This window comes from Gracilinanus agilis, chromosome 1 (assembly GCF_016433145.1).
Source record: "Gracilinanus agilis isolate LMUSP501 chromosome 1, AgileGrace, whole genome shotgun sequence".
NCBI classification, from domain to species: Eukaryota; Metazoa; Chordata; class Mammalia; order Didelphimorphia; family Didelphidae; genus Gracilinanus; species Gracilinanus agilis.
The window spans coordinates 694,711,326-694,733,685 of NC_058130.1; the positions used below are offsets into that span (position 1 = coordinate 694,711,326).

Genomic DNA, 22,360 nt, shown 5'->3' on the forward strand with positions numbered 1-22,360 from the left:
CACATATATATATATATATATGCCTTTATACCTACATTGAAGAAAGACAATCCAAGAAAGAAATATATGACATTAGAATCCTGATTATCATGAATGAGCATTGATATAAAAATTTAAAATAAAATATTAGCAAGTACACAAAATGAAATATTAGAAAGATGATATACTATGACCAAGTTGGGTTTATATCCAGAACAGAAAGTTATTTCCAAGTAAGCATATAATACCTTTAGTGTTTTGTAGAAAACTCCTTAATAAAAGCAGTAACTATTCTTTATCCTTCTTTGTTTCTGCCCCAGCAACCAGCATAGTATTATACACACACAGGATGCTCAGTTAATATTTCTCACTTGATTTGCACATAACAAGACATTGAAATGGAAATCAAGAGGCCTGGATCTAGTCTAATTTCAACTAGCTGCTTGCTGGGTGACTGGGCAGGTCACTTAGCCTACATTTCTTTATAACCTAAATTATTTTTACTAGATAATCTCTAAGATCCTTTGCAGCTTTAACATTCAATTAACTTGTGAATTCTATGAATTTATAATCCATAAATAATATACAGATTGACTTTTCAGTCCTGCCTTCTTAGTTATTTCTCTTTTCCAGGAGTTATCTAATACAATAATATATTTAAAGAGCTATATAAACCATAAAGTACTATATAAATGTCAGTTCTTATTATTTTTATTGCATCTGCTTCCTGGAATTCAAATTCAGATACAAAAATAAACACTTTTATTTCAAGAAGGAATAATTCACATACGTAGGAATTTATGGCTAACAAAGGTGCTTTCTTCACAACCCTGTGAGGTCAGGATGAAAAGAATTATGATTTTACATTTTATAGTTAAGAGAAACGAGGCTAACAAAGATGAAATGACTTAGTCATTAACATTGGTCTATGGCCATATCACTATTGTGTTATCAATCCAAGACCCTAAATTGAGTGGAATTCTATTTCTATTCTGGCAGGATCCTGCTCCTAGAAATATTGAACTATTGGCCAAGATGTTGCAACCTGCCCTTTCGAACATCGGTGCACTTGCACACAACATGTGCCATGTAAACTGTCACGTACTTCTCCCACATCTCTCCTTGACTCAACTCAGGTATTACTTGCTCCATAAGACTTTACTAATTCTCCTGTGAGTAAGTGATCTTTCTAATATTTCAAAACCTTTGGTATTCTGCTCTCCTAGGGGCTTAACAGAATTGATTTTGCATCATATTTACATGGATGGATGATAGAATCATAGAGCTGAAAGGAATCTCAAAGGTTAATGTTCCTCATTTTACAGATGAAAAAACTGAGCCCCAGAGAAATCAAAGGAATGTCTTTTGGCCATATCAGAAGTAAACATAAGAGGAGAGATCTCTATATCTTCTATGTTCAGAGTCAACTCTTTCTCCTATACCAGAACATATTAATAAACAAGATTTCAAGGTACTTGGAGACAGGGACAGCATTGGGGTTTTTTTCAGCTTTTTATCCTCCAGAACCTAACATTGTGACTTATGAATAAAAGTTGCTCTTAAAAATATTTGTTTAATTAATGATTTGCTATATTGATTCTACACTATAACACTGCCTCAGATCCAAAAATGTATAACTGCTGTGCCCCTCTTTTTAATTCCAGCTGTGCCCCTAAATTGGCATGCAACATTTGGCAAACTATCGTTCCTCCCTGGGTCCCAATTTCTTAATCTATAAAATAGGAAGAGAAAGGAATAGAGGTGGGGAGAGTCTACCAGATGATTGCTAAATTAGGTTTAAAAAAAAAAAAGAACCTTCAATATTCTATAATGTAAGAGGAAGGCAGTGAGAGGTTGTGAAAAAAGTACTGGACTTGGAGCCAAGAGAGATCTGAATTCAAATACCACATCTGACTGTATCTATGTAACTGTGGCAATTAAAAATCTGAGACAATGGATTCTGGGTTAAGAAAATCAACATATTGATCAAGCTATTAATTTATAATCAACAAATTATGTCAGCGATTATTTGATCTCAATGATCAAAGGCAAAGACATATAGCTCCTTGATTCATTAAATACAATTTTGAAAGCTCATTATTTAACCCTCCTCCCAAACAATCGAAGACATCTCTAATTGATGAATAACTAATAAGAAGATGGGCCAATATTCTATCATTCTCCCCCCAATTCCCTGATGATGATGATGGAAAATCACATGTCCAATCCTAGTACACTAATATTTAGATGAAGAAATCAAATTACACCCAGTTAAGAGTGTCTTTGTTCAATATTTGTCAATGTGACACTTCAGGACACTATCCTGATACAGATAAACCTGGCCTAAACTGTATCTTATTTATCATGCAGGACAAAATTCAAAAACTTAATTTTCATTTGCTCCAAATTAAAATATGTGATATGAAAAGTATTCCTTGGACTTGTAAGAACAAGGCAATGAGAAAAGAGGTTTGAAGGACAGGTCTGAGACTTAATTTGAAACATCCAAATTAGAAATAATACAATATCAGAAATAGATCCTCTCATTACTGTAGGCAAATTGCCAAGTTCCTCTGAGTTTGTTTCATCATCTGTAAAAAGGGAATTGAAGGAGGAGATTAATAATTCCTACAGTACTTATCTAATAAAGTTGTTATGGGGATCAAATTAGATAATGTATATAAAGCACTTTGTAAAATGCCCTATATAAATGTCAGCTATTATGATGATTATACTTCTTCATTCAAATAACCTAATTCCAGGAATACTCAGGTCACTCAGTGAATGTTTACTGAATGAACAAATGATACTTATGGAGTCAATGACAAAGTAACTGGAAGACATATAATACATGGAGAAATTTTATTTTTAAGGAAAATAAAGTTAGAACAAATTGTCTTGTTTCATGTCAACTGGAAATCTATATGTCTATTAAAATTAGAAAAGATTTTGCTTAGCTTAGCAATGCTTAGTAACAGAAGTATAAGGAAAAACTTTCTAACAATTAGAGCTACTCCAAAATAGAACAAGCTGCTTTAGCTGCTTTAGCAATTAGGACCTAAGACTAGATGATTTCTTAGGTCCTTTCTAACTCCAAGAGTTCATGATGTAAAGTTGCATAGTAGTCAAATTATTCAATTACTTAAACTACAGGTCAACGTACCTGGAATAATCAATTTATTTTATCTATTCCAAATCACATTGTACGTTTTAACAGTCTTCTACAGGTTGAAAGTCCGTATATATTAAAAATAGATGAAAATTCAGAATAATAATGATAGTTAGCATTTACATAACACTTTATAGTGTTTGCACAGTACTATATAAGTATTATTTCATTTGATTTTGATGCTTTCTAAACGTAAGTAAAAAATTCTGTTTGGTGTTTCTACATATTCAATTTCCCAGAGCCTTATGGTGGATTTCATATCAAAGCAAAAGTTCATCCTCAAAAAATTATTGCAGAGAATGTTGCTTTCTTTTTCTGTTTTAGTTACAAAATTGAGCCTAAAATTCAAATATCAGTCTTTGAAAGAAATTGGGATGCCATTTAACTAGATAAAGAGTGCCCTCAACCACTTGCAGAGTGGTACCACTACTTGTCTTGATGCTTTATTTGTTAGGCAGGTTTCTCCAAGTTTTTTTTTTTTAAACTAGACTGGAACCATTTCCTTGAAAAATCACAAAAAGCATATCTATTCATTCCCCTTTATGGAAAGGGGAAAGGCCAATTCTATCTGGCAATTTTAAATTTAACAGCCAAGTTCAAAGGGTTAAAATATGAAAATAAAAGCGCTTCTGTGAATATGAAGGAAGAATCTAAAGGCTATTCTTTCATCCCATACTCCTACTTTTCATTCATATCACAGGTCCCTCAAGCAAGAAGCTGACTTTCGAAAGGGGAAAAATTTCCTCTAGTAAAACTGAATTTTAAAAATGGATAATCTGCAAAATCACTTCTGAAGCATAAGTTTAGACCCTATCTCTAAATCTGTTTACTTCGAAAAGATGCATTTTGAAGAGCAGGCACAAGAATCATAGGAAGTTCAGCTAAAAGAGACCTTAAAAATCATCTACATTTCTCTTTTTTATAAATAAGGAAACTGAGGCTTAAAGGAGAAATTATTTTGACCCAGTAAACAGAGACTCAGGTAAAGATTATCTGATTCTTCAGCCAGTATTGTCTCCAATTCTCCATGTTCTCTTTTCTATTCCATAGCAAATAAGCTTTACATACAATATCACAAATATATAATTCCACTGATTGGCACATAATAGGTACCTAATAAAAGTTTGTCGATTATTTAAAACCATGTTCTTTCTAAAACTAAAAAAGTTAAATCATCACAAACCTTGTGGGAGTATTTGCTGAGGATACTCTATTATGTATGCTGAGTATACACTATTATACTGATCATTTGTTAGAAGAATTATAGAATATAAAATACAATCACTACTCTGCATGATGTCACTTATAGGATTTGGGGACCTACAGTATCCTAAACAACATCTAGTCTATCCTTCTCATTTTGCCAATAAAGAAACTTAAGTCAAGGAAGTAAAGCAGCTCATTCAAAGCTCCCTCAACGAGCCAAAGCCAAACCTAGAAGGTTCAGTTTTCTCAATTGTAAAATAAAAGAGCAGGCTCTCTAAGGCCCCTACCATCTCTAACAATGTATGATTTTAGAACCAATAGCTCTTAACTTTATATTATTCTGTACTCAATGCACAAGAAGCAAAAGACAATGATACAGAACTCTTTATGGAATGCATACATACATTTTGTATATATGAACATTTGGTGGTATCAAATCAAGTGGCTAATTCCTCATGGACAACTGCCTCATCAGGAAAGGTAATTCAATTTAGTAAACATGCCTTTGTCTATGTTGCTTTTTATATCATAAAACAAATTTTACCTGAACCACAAAAAAGTACTGGCTATCCATTAAAGTGAATTATATTATGGATAATGCATAGTCATATAAAATGTATTATTATGCAAATAACCACGAGAGTTCAACTTAAGAGGGAGCTGTATATTTTGCAATACTATGTAGTGTTATCATTGACCTAGATCTTTAATTTGTGATTGTTGCCCTTCATACTCAAAGAGGACCAAAATGGCATCACTATGGAGGGTCAACATAAAGTATTCTCCATTGTGGCTGATCAGACCAGTACAAGCTTGGAAGGTTCTACTAGAGGTCACACACAAATAGCCTGTATGAACATTTGGGATGGAGATGTCTCTAAATGTGTATAATTCATATTTCTTTTTAACTACTGAAATTCTGCTTTGCTCATAGAGAACAGAGCCTTCTTTGATGTAGTCATAACATGTAGGCCAGGCCTGCATCTCTGTCTCCCATGTCTTATAATTGATATTAAAGTTCAGAGAAACATTAAGAGTGTCTGTGTATTGCTCTTCTTCTAACCTCCTGCGACTGCTTGTCTAACTCATAAATCAGAGGTCAAATTATTTTTAAAAAATTAGAATGGTGAAGGAAATTATTTCCTCCATGTCATAAAGAAAGGTATGTCTTTCCAATGCAGTTACAAACTCTATGTTATTAAACCCAGGAAGAGGGAACCCATCTCAATTTTCTTTTTAACCTATTTCCACTGGCAATTATTTTGAGGTGTTGCAATTTCAAAATTTTCAGCATAAATAAATAAGTATACATATATAACTGTAAGAAATGATGAACAGAATGTTTTAGAAAAACCTAGAAAGATTTTATACGATCTGATGCAAAGTAGAGTGAGCAGAACCAGGAGAACACTGTACATATATAATAGCAATATCTGTAAGATGATCAACTGTGAATGACTCGGCTATTCTCAGCAATACAATGATCCAAGACAATTCCAAAGAACTTAGAATGAAAAATGCTATCCTCTGGGGAACTGATAAGTCTGAATGCAGATCAAAGTATACTTTTTTTAACTTCATTTTCTTGATTTCTTTTTTATCTGTTTTCTTTCACAGCATGATTAACATAGGAATGTTTTGCATGACTGCACATATATAATCCATATCAAATAGCTTGCTTTCTCAAGGAAGGAGGAGACTTTAAAGTGCAAAAAATTTTAAGTGGATGTTAAAGAAAATTTTGCATGCAATGATAAAAATTAAAATATAAAAATTCACAATGAGAAAATATACATGTACAGTGAACCTTTTAACAAGAAACACATGTGCACTATATTAAATCTTTAAGACATGAGCTGATTTTCTAAAAATCTCAAGAAAGAAAAATGGCTAATTTGTTCAATGAAATATTCTGAATACCTTTAATTTAGCCTTTCTTCATCTTCTTGTCCACCTCTAACCCCTGTACATTCCTTTTCTCTTTGGCTCACTTAGACCAAATGCTATCTCTTTCTCCTTTGAAGCCTCAAAGCAATATATCTGCACTTTGTCTTGTGAAGTTTTTTCACCCTGTGCTGTGGTTGTATCCATATCTTACCTTGACTACTAAGTCTGAACACTTAATGAGGGCAAGGCACATAGAATGAGAAAGTAAGTCACTAAATATTTATTAAGGATCTACCATGTGCTAGGCACTATACTAAGCACTGGGGATACAATTACAAAAAAAGATAGTTCCTGCCCTCAAGGAGCTTACAATAAAATAAGGAACCAAACTTAGGAGTGATTTTTGATTCTTCATTCTCTCAAGCCATACATTTAATGAACTTATAATTCCTGTACCTTTTATCTCTACAAAATATCTCTCACTTGCCTCTAACTTTCCACTTTAAACATTCAAATTCTGACTCTGCATTACTCCTGAGCTAATCTATTCTACAGTTACTTCTTGAAAGCTCATATTAACTTAAAACATCCCTACACTTCTCAAAGCAAACACTGTTTACCGATTACCTAGAAAAGGACAGCCCTTTGAGGGCAGAGATGGTCTTATTATATTTGCATTCTTCACACTTAGCACAACACTGAGCAGAAAGTAAATACTTAATTATTGCTTTTTGTTCATTCATTCACCAATCTAATCACCTACAGTGTCTTTCTGCTTATAATCTTATTCCATTTATCTTTATCTCCTTCAGCACCTGAAAAATGACCTCTAAAAATATATATTACAATGAATCTGAGATCTCATCCACATTCTGAGTATTGACTCCAAAGAAACAGATCCCATTACATTTGTCTCACTATCTTATAGGCTCTTTGTCCATGTTACCAATGAGACCTCCACCCAACACAGAAAGAAATTTCCTCAAGACACTTTTTTTTTAAAATCCTTACCTTCCATCTTAGAATCAATACTGAGTATTGGTTCCAAGGCAGAAGAGTAATAAGGGCTAGGCAATGGGGGTTAAGTGACTTGCCTAAGGTCACACAGTTGGGAAGTGCCTAGGCCCAGACTTGAACCTAGGACCTCCCATCTCTGGGACTGGCTATCAATCCACTGAGCCACCCAGCTGCCCCTTCCTCAAGATGCTTTTGACACAGTATAGATACTAACAGGATATGTGAACTATCCAATGGTTTTACTTTGCCATCAGCACAGGATCATTCCTTCTATTTTTTGAGCATGTGTCTATTTAAAGTATCTTTTGCATTATTTCTCCCAAATAGTTCCTTGTTTTTTTTTAACATTTATTAATATTCATTTTTAACATGGTTACATGATTCATGCTCCACCTTTCCCCTTCAAACCCCCCCCCCCGCACCCTCCCCACCCATGGCCGATGTGCATTTCCACTAGTTTTGTCATGTGTCCTTGATCAAGACCAATTTCCAAATTGTTGGTAGTTGCATTGGTGTGGTAGTTTCGAGTCCACACCCTCAATCATGTCCACCCCGACCCATGCGTTCAAGCAGTTGTTTTTCTTATGTTTCCTCTCCTGCAGTCCTTCCTCAGAATGAGGGTAGCGTTCTTTACCATAAATCCCTCAGAATTGTCCTGGGTCATTGTATTTCTGCTGGTACAGAGGTCCATTACATTCATTTTTACCACAGTATATCAGTCTCTGTGTATAGAGTTCTTCTGGCTCTGCTCCTTTCGCTCTGCATCAGTTCCCGGAGGTCTCTCCAGTCCGCCTGTTTTTTTCTTTCTTTCCCCTCTGTATCTTATTTACCTTTTCAGGTTTCTCTCGATTTTTGTGGTTGGATATTAAACTTTCCATTTAGCCCTGGTCTTTTCTGTGCAAATACCTGGAATTCTTCAATTTTGTTGAATGCCCATACTTTCCCCTGGAAATATATAGTCAATTTTGATGGGTAGTTGATCCGTGGTTGCAGGCCCAGCTCTCTTGCCTTTCTGAATATTGTATTCCATGCCTTGCGGTCTTTTAGCATTGAGGCTGCCAGATCCTGTGTGATCCTGATTGGTGCTCCTTGATATTTGAATTGTCTCTTTCTGGCTTCTTGTAAGATTTTTTCTTTTGCTTGGAAACTCTTGAATTTTGCAGTGGTATTTCTTGGTGTTTTCCTTTCTTGATCGAATACCGCAGGTGTTCTATGGATCCTTTCAATGTCTATGTTGCCCTCTTGTTGTAGGACTTCAGGGCAATTTTGCTGAATTATTTCTGTTAGTATGGAGTCCAGGTTTCTATTAATTTCTGGTTTTTCTGGAAGACCGATTATTCTCAAATTGTCTCTTCTAGACCGGTTTTCTTGGTCTGTCACTCTCTCATTGAGATATTTCATGTTTCCTTCTATTTTTTCAGTCTTTTGGCTTTGTTTTATTTGTTCTTGTTGTCTTGAGAGATCATTAGTTTCTACTTGCTCAATTCTAGCCTTTAGGGATTGATTTTCGGCTATAATCTTTCGGTTTTCGGCCATAATCTTCTGGTTTTCGGTCATAATCTTCTGGTATTCCTTTTCAATCTGGTCATTTCTGGTGTTCAATTTCTGAGCCTCACTTTCCAATTGCATGATTCTACCTTTTAAACAGTTATTTTCTTGCTAGATCTCTTCCATTTTCCTCAAAATCTCAGTTTTGAACTCTTCCATAGCTTGTGAGGAGTTTTCCTTATTTGAGGAGGGTCCGGATGCTTGTTTGTTCTCCTCCTCTGTTTGCTCGGTTGTCTGGATTTTCTCTGTGTAAAAGCTGTCGAGTGTTAAAGACTTCTTTTTCTTGTTGTTATTCTTTCTCTTCTGAACTTCCTGAGGCTGAGTAGCCATTGTTAGCCCAGCAGCTTCTCAGATTTATCCTCTCGCTCAGTGTCTGTCCGCGATCTATTGGCTCCTGAGATCTGAGTTCTCGTTTTTTCCAAGGTCAAGCCCCCTGGTGGATCCCCTTGCTTGATCCTCTGCCGGAGGTTCCTTTACAAGTCTCAGGGCGCTGCTTCCACAGTCGTATACCCGTCCACACTGGTTCCCCACTTAGGCTTTAGTTCCTGGCTGTGTCTGCCTCCACCCACACCTCAGCAGTGCCTGTGCTCTCAGCTTGCGCTCTGCGCCCCAGCGTCCTGCTCCCGCGCTCAGATTTTGCCTGCGTTTTTTGGCTTAATGGGGTCCTAAGTCTTGCTGCTCTCAGGAACAGGTCCCAGAGCTGCCAAGGACTCGATGGGTGCCCCAAACTTGCTCTATTTCTTTTTAGCTGGCTTCGGAGCTATAGATGTGTGTGGAGGGGTGGGGTGGGGTGGTTGCTCAGCCCGAGATTTCGTGAGAGCTGTTTCACCCCTTTATAGCATGGAAATGCCTCGATTCCACGCACCTTCCACGCTGTGCCCTGTTGTGGGGGTTCCTCCGTTCGTCTGGACTTGTTTTTATGTCCCCTTGAGGAGTTTTGTGTGTTTCGGTCAGGAGAGGTTAAGAGCTGCTTCTTACTCTGCCGCCATCTTAACCCGGAAAAACTAGTTCCTTGTTTTTAATATACTGCAGCCATTTCATGTCTACCATTCATCTCTCTTTTGCTCCTCACTTTAACGACTTCAGAGATTGTAGTAGACTATGACCTATGATTCATAGCCACATAATATTATCAAAAGAACCCTAGAACTAAAAAGATGGGTAGGTCTCTATCTCAGGAAAATTGAGGTTTTACAATTTCCTTACAGCTATTTAGCTTACTCTGTTCTTTCTATTCAATTCTAAGCCCACATCATTATCCATTTGTAGTGTTTGTCCAAGCAATAAATGTTGAAAGACAAGCTTTATCCAAACAAATATATAGCAAAGTATGGTCAGTAGTCATTCTTCATCCTTTTAGTTTTTACTGAGTTGGGAGAGCTAAATGAGACTCTTTGGTTTAATGAAATCAGCACAATGTCATCTACAAACAGAAACATCAAGAGGTCTTCACCAACTACATAGAATGCCTCTTCAACTCAGAGTCTGCATTGAGTAGTGAATATCTTTGATGAGCAAGTATCTCCCAATTTTATTTCTTCCTTGCCATTAATAACCAGTGGGGAGCTAAAGGTTATCTCTTGTTTGAAATATTAATCAGTTTGAAAATATTCAATGGGAGATTCTTTGTTGAAAGAGAGCCTTTAAAATGGAACTCTACTGAATTGCTTTTTTTATCATCAACAAACAATAAGTGGGATCTATCATTATCTATATATTTCAATCAACTCTGTGATGGTAAAGATGTGGTCCATTGTGGAATATCATTTCTAAAAGGCTACTTGTACCTTGCTGATACTCATATTAAACATATCTTCAAACATAGGTCATTCATATAAAATTTTACTTAGATGGGAAAGTAGGCATAGTGTTTAGTTTATAAATCAATTGCCTCTAAATAGATCACTCATTTATCAAAGTAAAGATTCTAAAATTAGAAAAATAAAAACTAAAAGATATGGCTTACAATGAAAATAAAATCAACTTCACCTATTTAAAGAATGACTAATACTGGAAAATGAGAATTAGAAGGAAAAAACACATTTACACTGATTACAACAATTTTATACAGAAGTTTATCTGTTATAAATTAAATGTTACAACATGAAGAATAAAATATCCTGAGAATGATCTTAGTCAGAAAACATTTCATCTACTTGCAACAGCAATGATCTAGCAGCTGAAAGCAACTGAGGTTAAGACAACAAATTCATTTGTAAAATATTACAGAAAAGACTAGGAAGATTAAGTGAAGCATCATCTCATAAAAGGATAAAAAGCAGTGAAAGGGTAAACAACTTTAAAGACAGTTTCATAAAAGCTCTGAAGAAGCAAAGTTATCCCAAAAGCATTTAGGCATGAAACTAAACAGGGAAAAACCAAGAGATGAAAGATAGAAAAGATCTATCAACAGTCATGAAACCTCCAATTTTGGATCCCAGGATCAAAGTGCTGGGTGCACTTCTTAAGGAAATAAGAGTGGCCCTGAAGAAAACAGAATAAAAAAAATCTGAACTAGACGATGAATATATAAGGAGGCCTGTGGTTGAAGCAACACAATTTTTAGGGCATTTGAAAAAAAATCAATTCTCAAGATCTCTGAGAAGGGGGAGTTATTAAAGGCATGCAGGAAAAAAAAACCTTGAATCTGATTTTTATTTTTTAAACAGTGACTGAAAGAATATCAATAAATAATGACTCATAGGCACAGAGTAAGTACTCAATAAATGTTACCTAAAATGAATAAAAATGAAATAATAAGCCAATAAAGGGGTGCATTTATTATTTTCAAATACATGTAGCAATTCAAATAAGGTTCTTATAGTAAACTTGCTATGACTAATCTGTAATTAGCAGCATCTCTCTGGATCCCTTCTTATTATAAATTAGTAATCATTACTATTTATCATAGTATACATTTATAGAATGAACAGTATATTTTTAAAGCACTTTCATACACATTCATCCTGAAAATATCCTGAAAAAGAAGTTGGCACAGACATTAATATTCTCAAATTTCTAAATGAGGAAACTGAGGACCAGGGAAGCAAAGTACTTTATCCTAATTAACATAAATTCAGTGTTCTTATCATCATACAAACTTTCTCCTAACCACAAACATTCAAAAGTTCATTAAAACAAACTTCTCATTCAAAGTAACTTTTCATACAATAAACTTAGTAAGTAAAGTATTAAAAAATGGAGCAAAAATAAACTTGACCCCTTACCAGGTCAAAGAAACACAAATCTAAAATGAGTAAACTCAGAATGGAAGTGGCTCAAGTACATTTGAGTTTCATGGTACACGCATAGCTACTGGGCTACACATTTAATTTACCCAATAACATAAAAATCATCTTGCACAGTGTTTACTGAACAATATAATTAGGCTTTGTAGGCATAAATACTAATTCCATTTCAGCCAATTCTTGCTCTATAACCTTGGACAAATCATTTCTGACTTGGGTTTAGTTAGCATGTACCAGGTGACTCAAACATCCCTGTAAAAGGAGAAAGAGGCATGGACCCAATAAATCAAAGCTAAAATGCCATATACCAAACATAGTCAGGGATTTCAAAAATCTTAAAGATGACGATCAAGCTGAAAAAATAAAACACAAACAAAGGAAAATATGGTATATTAGAAAGATTATAAGAAAAAATGTGAGGGGACAACTAGGTGGCTCAGTGAATTGAGAGCCAGGCCTACAGATGGGAAGTCCTGTGTTCAAATCTAAACTCAGACACTTCCTAGCTGGGTGACACTGAGCAAGCCAATTAACCCCCATTGCCTACCCCTTACCACTCTTCTTCCTTGGAACCAATACACAGTACTGATTCTAAGATGGAAGCTAAGGGTTTGAAAAATTAAATTAAATTTTAAAAAAAGAATGAATGTGAGATTTATTTTCAAACCAAGGTCCTTAAAAACTCATTTTCCTTTCTCTTTTTGTTCACTCATTTGAGTTGTCTCCCAACTCTTCATGACCAGATTTAGGGGTTTCTTTGCAAAGATACTAGAGTGGTTTACCATTTCTTTTTCTAGCTCATTTTACAGATTAGGAACTGAGGTAAACAGGGTTAAATGATTTGCCTAAAGTCTAGTAAGTGTCTGAGGCTAGATTTAAAGTCAGGAATATGAGGATAGGATACACTGTGCCATTCTTCCCTTCTGTAGGATTTTTCTATTCTTCCCTTCTGTAGGATTTAACTAATTCATCTGTAAATGATAAAGTCAAACTTAATGTCTCCAAGATCTCGAATTATAATTTTCTTTCTTCAAATCAATAAGTCAAGGAACACCTAGAGGATACACTCTATAAAGGATCCAAAATACCTTGCCCCTCTCCAGCTCAGTGCCAAGAGGTCTGGCTCCAAAAGCTCACTCCCTCCTATCAACAAGCTGAGGCACACTGAGACAGAAATAAACCTTGTAGAGATATACACTAAAAATCCAAAGTTCTCATTTCTGTCTGTAACTAAATTAATTCTTCATTTTCAATCACTTTGGCTTTGTTTAAGAAGCACGGTCTAGAAGTATACCTCTTGTGGGACCTAATACTCCCAGGCATACAAGTCTCACTACATTAAATATGCAAGCAGCATGCAAACACTATTTCCTGCCAAAGCCTAATCCCATGCAGTGTTACCCTGATTGCCCTATAGGCCCACTAGAACCTGATTCACTTAAAGTTTTGCAATTGAGTTAGAAATATTTGAGTTTGAATCCCTCCTCATATTCTTACTAGTTTTATGATCCTGCAGAAGTTATTTTTTTTTAAAAAAAATCTTTCTGGGCCTCAGTTTCCCCATCTGTAAAAACTGGGCATAAGACTTGATAGCTTCTAAGGCTCCCAGCTATAAATCTTTGATCTTATAGTCCATTCTTTTGGAACCCTATACTTTATGATCAAATTATCCTACAGCCTAAGCTTTTCAATCAAAATTCTTTAGACTTTACCTTAATAAAAATTGTCTGCTCCCTGAGGACTCTGTTTCCCCTTGGAACCCTCTGCACTTATGGCTTATCCTCCTACCCATCCTGAGAGTTACATCCAACAGAAAGAATAGGTAGCTATCTAGCGCCCCAATGCTGCTCCAAATTCATTCTACCAGCATCTCCCAGTGACCTTTACTCACTGGAGGTCCATCTTTTCTACCTGTAAGACAATCTCCCACCAGGACCTCAGAAACCACAATAAGACTTGGAAAGACTGAGGTCTCAGGTAGTAAGTAGCCTTAGTGATACCCAAACCAGGACAACAGACTCCAAAATGAATGCCAAAAAGATCAGTGTTTGCAATGCTATCTGAATGATCAATCATAGTCAATAAACTCTGAAAGATCATGGAGATGTGTAAGGTACCACAGAATTGGAGAAGGGCAACTATATTGATTTTCCAGAAAAGAAAAGTCCCAGTGAAATCCTAGAATTTATTTTTAAGGTGATACTTAGTCACTAGGAAAAGAAGCAGTGGCCATCAAGAGCCCATTACTGCTTTCTAATAAATCATGCCAAACTAACCGCATTCTCATTCTAAGTAGTTATTAGACTGACAGAACAGAGGAATGATGTTCACATAGTTTACCTACATTATATTAACAATGAATTATAAAATCTCTCGGGCTCTTTTGAGGGAAACATCAGAGAAATATAAGGTAGTAAAGTTGGCTGACTTGCAATCAGGAAGATCTGGATTCAAATTCCACCGGTGAGACTTCCTTGCTATGTTTCACTTAACTTCTCTGAACTTCACTTTCCTTATCTATAAAATATGATAACAATATCTGTAGTATTTACCTGACAGTTACTATGAGGTTCAAATGAGATAATCTATACAAAATGTTTTGAAAATTTTAAATTAACCAACAAATTCAGTTATTATTATCAGAGATCTCATTCTCACCTTTTTTGGTGGGACTCAAATAGAAATGGTCTATGAATAAGTCACTATCCTATTATTTTTATTTATTTAATGTTATGGACACTATTGCACAAGTGGATGAAGTGATTATTTTGTAAATAAATACAAATATTAAGAATTAAGCTTTTCTCATGCAAATTCATGAAAAACATCATTGGAACAACTCTAGAAGTAGAAACTATGACAGAAATGATTTGTACCTAGTTTTCTTATAACATTCTTCTATTAGATCTCTATTTTTCAAAGCTCTCCTTTCCACATAGCTGAGAAATTACAATTATTTGGTATGACAATATCTATTAAAAACATTACTCTTAAATTTTTATGTATCCTTTTTTGCATATTAAATTTTATGTATTAAATTTTTGATGATCCTCTTTCCCCTTTCCTCTCCCAACTGTCCTTGTGTTATGTATATTTTGGGGTATCATCCTAATATAAGCCCAGCCTATTTGTCCACAGATTCCTACCACATGGCAGATGCTTTATAAATGCTGAAATGAATGAAATCTTAATTGCTGTCACCTCCTGACCTCTTTCAATATAATAATCACATACTTCCCAGTCTTCTTCTCCATCTTTTCCCTTTCTATCAGCTTTGGGAACTTCAATATTCATGCTGATGACTCCTCTAGCAAAATGGTCTCTCTTTCTGCAAAATCACACACTGAACATCTCCTCCACTCTGCTTTAGATACACAACATCAGGATCACACCTAAGATCTCATGGTCTCCTCAAAACTGTACTACAGTCATGGCTGAAGTTACACCCACTATGTCTCTATGTATCCTTGTGATCTGTTTCAGAAATATATCATACATGTGTTGTTTTTGGCCAGACAGTGTTTAATCTAGCAAGCACTTCCAATAATATTACTTCTGTTCTTCCTCCATTATCTTCACATAAACTTCCTACCATGCTCTTGGATATCTGACTTCTGGATTTCTCCACAGCCATATATCTTCTTTCTATAAATACTATTCTCTTTTTGTCTTATCTTTTCATTTTTAATGATAACCACCTTTATTTTCCTTGCCCAAGTAAAAAAAAATCATATCCCACAAAATATCAATGATATTTTTGATGGCTGAATTTACCCTAAAACTAAATCTCTGCCTAATACATCACACTAACTTTGTACTATACTTAAAAGTTCAGTTAGATGAAAGCCTAATCAATCAAAAAGCATTTATTTAATGCCTATTATCTGCCAGGTATTGCACCAATTTCTGGAGATATAAAGGCCCAAATGAGAAAGTACTTGCTCTCAAAGAGATAATTTTCTGTCAGTGAAGATAACACAATCCATAAAAAATTTATACACACACATATATAGTACATACTAAGCAATTTCATAGGACTCTAGCAGGTATAGGGATCAAGAAAGGCTTCATGTCACAGGCATCAGTATCGGCTGAAAGAAGGTTACGGTTTTGCTAGGAGGAAGTGAGAACACTGCTTTCTAAATATGGAGCATATCCTGAGGAAAGCATGGAGACAGGGGACAGGACAGTGATGGGCAACCTTTTGAGCTTGGTGTGTCAAAATTCACCAAAAAACCGAGCATAACTCAGGTGGTGTGTCACTTCGAGAAAAAAACCATAATTTCACAATATTTATAGTTTAAATAACAAAAATGTATAATTGTAATATATAGCTGTATTTAATAAACCAAAATAGGTAAATTAATATAGGTAGAATTGTCACTTATAGTGCACAGAGTGTCTACACTACACTAGAGCAAATGTTTCATCCTCAGCATGTAGCCACATACTTCTCTGTATGCGGCCACGTGTCATCGAAAATGGCTATGTGTATCATAGGTTTGCCATCACTGGGATAGGATGTAATGTGTAAGGAATAGCAAGGGGGCCTATTCAACTAGATTTCAGAGTGTATTAAGATGATTTATGTGTAATAAACACTACATTATAGTTATATGGTAAAGAGTATTAAAAGCCAATTCAAGGAACTTCTATTTGTCCTAGAAATAAAAGAGAGCCACGAGAATTTTTTTTTTAAATCAAAGATAAATCACATGTTCACACCAGAATTTCCTTTGGCAAGTGCAAGGCTAGTTTGGATAGGCAAGAGTTGGTGCATAGAGATTGAGTAGGAGGCTATTACAATAGGGTGGTCTGAAATAGGGTGGTTATGATAAGTACAGAAAAAGAAAATAACTGAGAAAATGATGAGTAGGCAGAATCGAAAAAATTTTGTAAAAGATGGGTATGGGAGAAGGACGGGGTGAGAGATAGAGAAAGGATGACTCTAAAGTTGTTCATCTGGGTTACTATATGGATGGTGATGTTCTGAATAGAAATAAAAAAGGTTAGGAAGAGGAATGAGCCTGGGGTGAAAGATTCTATTTTGGAAATGCTGAATTTGAGAAAAATCATGAGGCATCTAAATCAGATTTCTGAACTAGAATTGAGATCTTTAAGAACATTAATTTTTTAAAAAAAACTTTAATGCACTGATATGTATGCTGGCTCCAACTCAAAAGCACTGAACTGGTTCAAATAAAAGCCAAACTTTTTTCCCTCTAAGTCTTGTTTATATAATGTCTGAGTGAAATCTATAATCATTACCATTTCTCAGTCAATATCTATGTGCTTTTTCCCCCCTTTAAAAAGATCTTGCTTAATGGGTGTGACCCAGATTCAGGAACAGCCTGTATTTGGACAGATATGAGATGTTTAAATTCCACAAGTCTTATGCTTCCCAAGGAGGCTCAACTCATCAAATATTTACATGTGCTAATAGCTCTAATCAAGGCAAAAATCTTAAACAAATAATTAGCTTCAACTGTAGATTTACACACAAAAACATTATTTATGATTGTGCCAACAGCTCTTCCTTATGGTAACCAATACTTGAGTCTTGAGTTGGGAAGATCAGAAATTTTGTATTCTCCACTTTTTCAATAAAAGACTCTTAGATGAATTTAGTTCAATCTTTTCCCTTTTCTACTTTAAAGGAACAAATTTACATAACATTTTAGGGTTGACAAATAGCTTTTTGCACCACAACCCTGGTAGGTATCAATAATATTAATCAATCAATTTTTATTAAGCACCTTTTATGTGGCAGCCATTGTACTAAGCACTAGGGGAGGGAGGAAGGGGGCAGGAAAGGAAGAAGGAATGAAGAGAGGGAGGAAGGGAGGGAGGGAGGGAGGAAGGGAGGCAGGCAGAAAGGAACAGAGGAAGGGAGGGAGGAATGGAGGGAGGGAGATTATAACTAATTTTTCAGAAGAGAAAAGTAAGGATCAAAGAAGTTAAATGACTAAGCCACAATTACATAGCCAGCAAAAAAAAAAAAGAGAGAGAGAGAGACAGTAAATGGTAAATCTGGGATACAAATATAATTTCCCTGATATTAAATCCATTGTCCTTTCCACTTCAGAACACTTCCATTTTTTTCTTCTAATTCAAATATCTCTCACCTTTCAGAGTTTCAAATATCTGCTTCTAAGTTTCTTAATTGGATACCCTCTGGTGGAAAGTTCAATAATAACAAAAACTTATTTTATACTGATTAGGTCCTTGTGCATCCTTTCTCCCCAAATTCCCTGCAAAAATTTTCTTCACAATAATTTTTTGTCTTGCTTCAATATTAAGTGCCATAAAATATTACACTGGAGAAATCTGCATGCTCGTCTGAAGGTACAAATAGTCTCATTAGGAAAAAAATACATTTTATTTTTGTATATCATGCAAATGTTTAACCATAGCTTACATCCATAAAGTATTTAACAAGTTAGAAAGAATTTTCCAAAACAATCCTATGAGGTAGACTCATCTGCAAAAAAATTATTACCTTTCTCATTTGGGGAATGAGGAAATTGAATTTCAAAGTTCAAATCTCAGACTTATCCAAATGCACATGGCTTGTAGGCCACAAAACTAGAAGGAACTTTAGAGATTATCTCATTCCAAACCTTGTTTTACAGATGGGGAAATAAGGATCTTGGAGAGGAAATGACTTGGCCAAGGCCAAATACACAGAAAAGGAAGGAGCTCAGTGAGGGCTCAAATGTATGTCTTCTATCTCCAAATCCTCCACTTATTCTGAAATCATTACTGCAGTTATGAGTAAGTTGCCTATTAACAATTTGTTATTAGCTTTAGTATTAGGTAAGAAACTGATTTTCTTTCATTGGCACAATGTTTTGTTAAGTGAAGAGGGTAGAGAAAAAAACAAACCTGATAACCTATGCCTTTACTACAGGCAGTGACTACTTTTATAAATTAAATCAGGATTCTGGCAACCTATTAATAAGAACATAAACAAGTCCCTCACTGAAACCTCCCCTTATCCTCCCAAACTCCTCTGAACTTATCTTGTGTCTCTGTCATTTTACTGTCAAAGTGCATATTATATATCAATTATTTTCCCCATGTCTTGGCTCCCCCTTTAAACAGTTAGTTCCTTGAGGCCAGAGCCCATATTTTATATTGTCCCTTGTTGATAGTAAGTGCTCAATGAATTGAATAAATACTCCATTGCAATCTAACTTTTTCCTTTTGATGCACAAGTATTAGCCACTACTCTCAAGGAACCCTGCTAGGCATTATCTATAAGTTAAAAAAGTAAACTGTAAAATGGTATCAAAACTCAGAACATGAGGAGAGAGGCAATCAGAATTAATTTCTTCAGAGTCATCACTTTGCCATATTTAACAAACTCAAGACACTCAGGACAATGTACATAATAAGGATATAACACTTCTTGGAAATACAAAAACTAAAATCTACAAAGTTCATGAATAAAGAGAACAATATTAATACAATAACAATTATGTTTTAACACCACAAAGTTATCTTGTCCATCTCAAATTTTAATAGGAAATTTATTGCAATTATATATGAAATAATATTTGTAAAATGATTAGCACAGTCCCTGGCAAATAGTAGGTACTGTATAAATGCTTATTATTTTCCCTTTTACTCTACCTCATTTAAAAAAAAAATAAGTGGTATGAAGTGGGAAGTTGTTGTTTCACATTCATATCATATTTTTGTATTCTGATATGTACACTGAAATCTTCATTTAATTTTTAAGTTCAAAATTTTTAAATCCACAGATGATGAAGAATGAGTCAAGATTCATACCATATTTTCCACACGGAGTTCAAAGGGCATTGGATTATACACCATCAGCTGGACTTCGCAAACATCTCCCTGAACCCACTGGAAATCTATAGAGAACAACAAAAATGGACAGTAATTTTTACATCTTTCTATATAGATTAAATGGCTTTCAAGACTTTCCTTTAGCAACTGATTTTTCTGAATTACGCAGTCAATTATAATCACCATTAAACCAAGAATTCAAAACTATATTTTTTACTAGTTCTCTCCAAAACAGAGCAAAGTAGGATATGGTACCAAGTTATGTCCTCCATTATAATATTCCGACTTTAAAGAGGTCTGGCTTACTTATAGAGATTCTTTGAAAATAGGACCAATACACTGGGTATTTAAAAAATAATAACAATATGCCAGCCAGCAATGCAATGGGCACTACCTGGGACAAATAATCCTACACTACAGCAGGATCAACAATCTAAACATATTTGCCTAAAAGTTCAAGAGTGAAGATTCTGGAATGATTTCTTAAGCCATCTCCATCACTCCTCGAGTGAGATACAAAAGTTACTGTACTCAACTACCCTCAACCTGAGTCAGAGAATAATAGAATAAAAGAATGCTAGAGTTGGAATAAAATTGGGGATCATGTAACCCAACCTCCTAGGTTATTTTTGGCTCCTTTTAACAATTTTTATTTATGTTTTCTGATTTTACATTAATTGATTTCCAAATATATCCCTCTCTTTCTTCCCTACCCAGCAAGTCTTCCTCTGTAACAAAGATTTTAAAAGAGGAAAACATCAACTCAGAAAACGAACATCCCCTATGTCTCACAGTATGTGTAACTTTCCATACCCATAGTCCCCCTTACTCTGAAACAAAAGGAGGTATAGTTTCTTAACTATCCTGTAGGATCAAGCCTAGTCATTGAAATGACAGATTAACCAGTTTTATTTTATTCTTTTTTAATATTCCAATCCTCTCATTTTATAAAGAAACCAAAGCCCCAAAATATTAAATAGAAATGAAACTAGGACCCACAGAAGAGAAAAGAAGTTCAGAAATGGATACAGAGAAGCAGTTCACTATTGACATGACTACATTAATGTTAATATACACATTTTAAGTGTCCATAATAGATTTATAATTTCATATATAATCCTTTTTTCTGTAATTTATTTGCATGTGGAAATGTTCACATTTATTTTTTGTCATGTTCATAACTTTAAAAAATTGAGGAAGAGATAGAAAATCAAATGGGCAAACTACTTATATTGCCATATTTCCTACTTCCCAGTAGTGTTGTGAAACTTAAAGCAGGCTATATAAATAAGGTATTGTTATTCTTCTGATAAAGTCCACTTTCACTTCTCTCCTGATCTCTAGTCTCATGTTGCCAATTGCCAACTGGACAACTGAAACTAGATGTCACAGGGCTAGATAAAACTCAACATGTCCAAGACTGAATTCATTATCTATCTCCCCTATCAAAACTTTCCCAACTTCTAACTTCTCTGTCCCTGCAGAGGATACCATGATCTTTCCAATTAGCCAGGCTCAAAAGCTAGATATCATCCTTTGTGTCTCTGTCTACCTATCTATCTATCTTCCTGTCTGACTGACACTCACTCTCTCTCTCTCTCCCTCTCTCTCTCTCTCCCCCCCCCCCAATAAACTGTCATTTCTATCTTTGTAACATCTCTCTAAACATCACCTTCTCTTCACTATCAATACCCTGTTACTGGCCCTGATCATCTCACACTTGAATAACTGCAATAACCTGCTGGTTGATCTTGATGTCTCAAGTCTCTCTCCACTTCAATCCATCCTTCATTCAGCTATTGAACTGATCTTCCTAAAGCATATGTCCCACTATGTCACTCTTCCTTGACCTTCCATTCAGTCAAACTTAATGGTTTTCTATTGTCTCCAAGATCAAATATAACTGCTGGCTTTTAAAGGCTCTGTGGTTCCTTCCTCCCTTTGCAGTATTTTTATACTTGACATTCATCTACAACTTATCCATGTGTTCTACAACCCAGTGACACTGTCCTCCTCACTATTCCTTGACTAGACACTCCTCTTCCCAACTCTAGGAATTTTCATTGGTTGTCCTTCATGAATGGAACTTTCTACTCCTCATCTATGCCTTACATCTTTCTGGCTTCCTTCAATTCTCAGCTAAAATCTTACCTCTTGCAAAAAGCCTTGAGAGATCTCCTTTAATTTTAGTGCCTTTTCTGTGCTGATTATCTCCAATTTGTTCTGTTTAAATCTTGTTTATACGTAGTTCTTTGCATACTGTCTTTTCCATTTGATTACCTCCTGAACACCACAGGTTGTTTTTTGTTTGTTTGTTTGTTTTTTACTTCCTTTGTATTCCCAATACTTAGCACAGTGCCTGGCACTTAGTAGATGCTTAATAAATGCTTACTAATTTACTGACAAATTCCAATCCTCTTGATACCACAGAGGTGAGTGGGTTCTTAAAGACTATTAAAGACAAATATAAATTCTGAGAAGTACTGTCAAG

The 22,360-nt window shown here is 35.1% G+C and overlaps 1 protein-coding gene across 1 annotated transcript in view; it reads right to left on the reverse strand.

Annotated features, from left to right (window-relative positions):
- TRAPPC9 (trafficking protein particle complex subunit 9) overlaps window positions 1–22,360 on the reverse strand; it is a 1,005,189-nt gene that overhangs the window by 799,154 nt on the left and 183,675 nt on the right. The window contains exon 13 of the mRNA XM_044684475.1: window positions 19,849–19,934. Coding sequence (XP_044540410.1) covers window positions 19,849–19,934 — 86 coding nt within the window. The remainder of the gene's footprint in view (window positions 1–19,848; window positions 19,935–22,360) is intronic.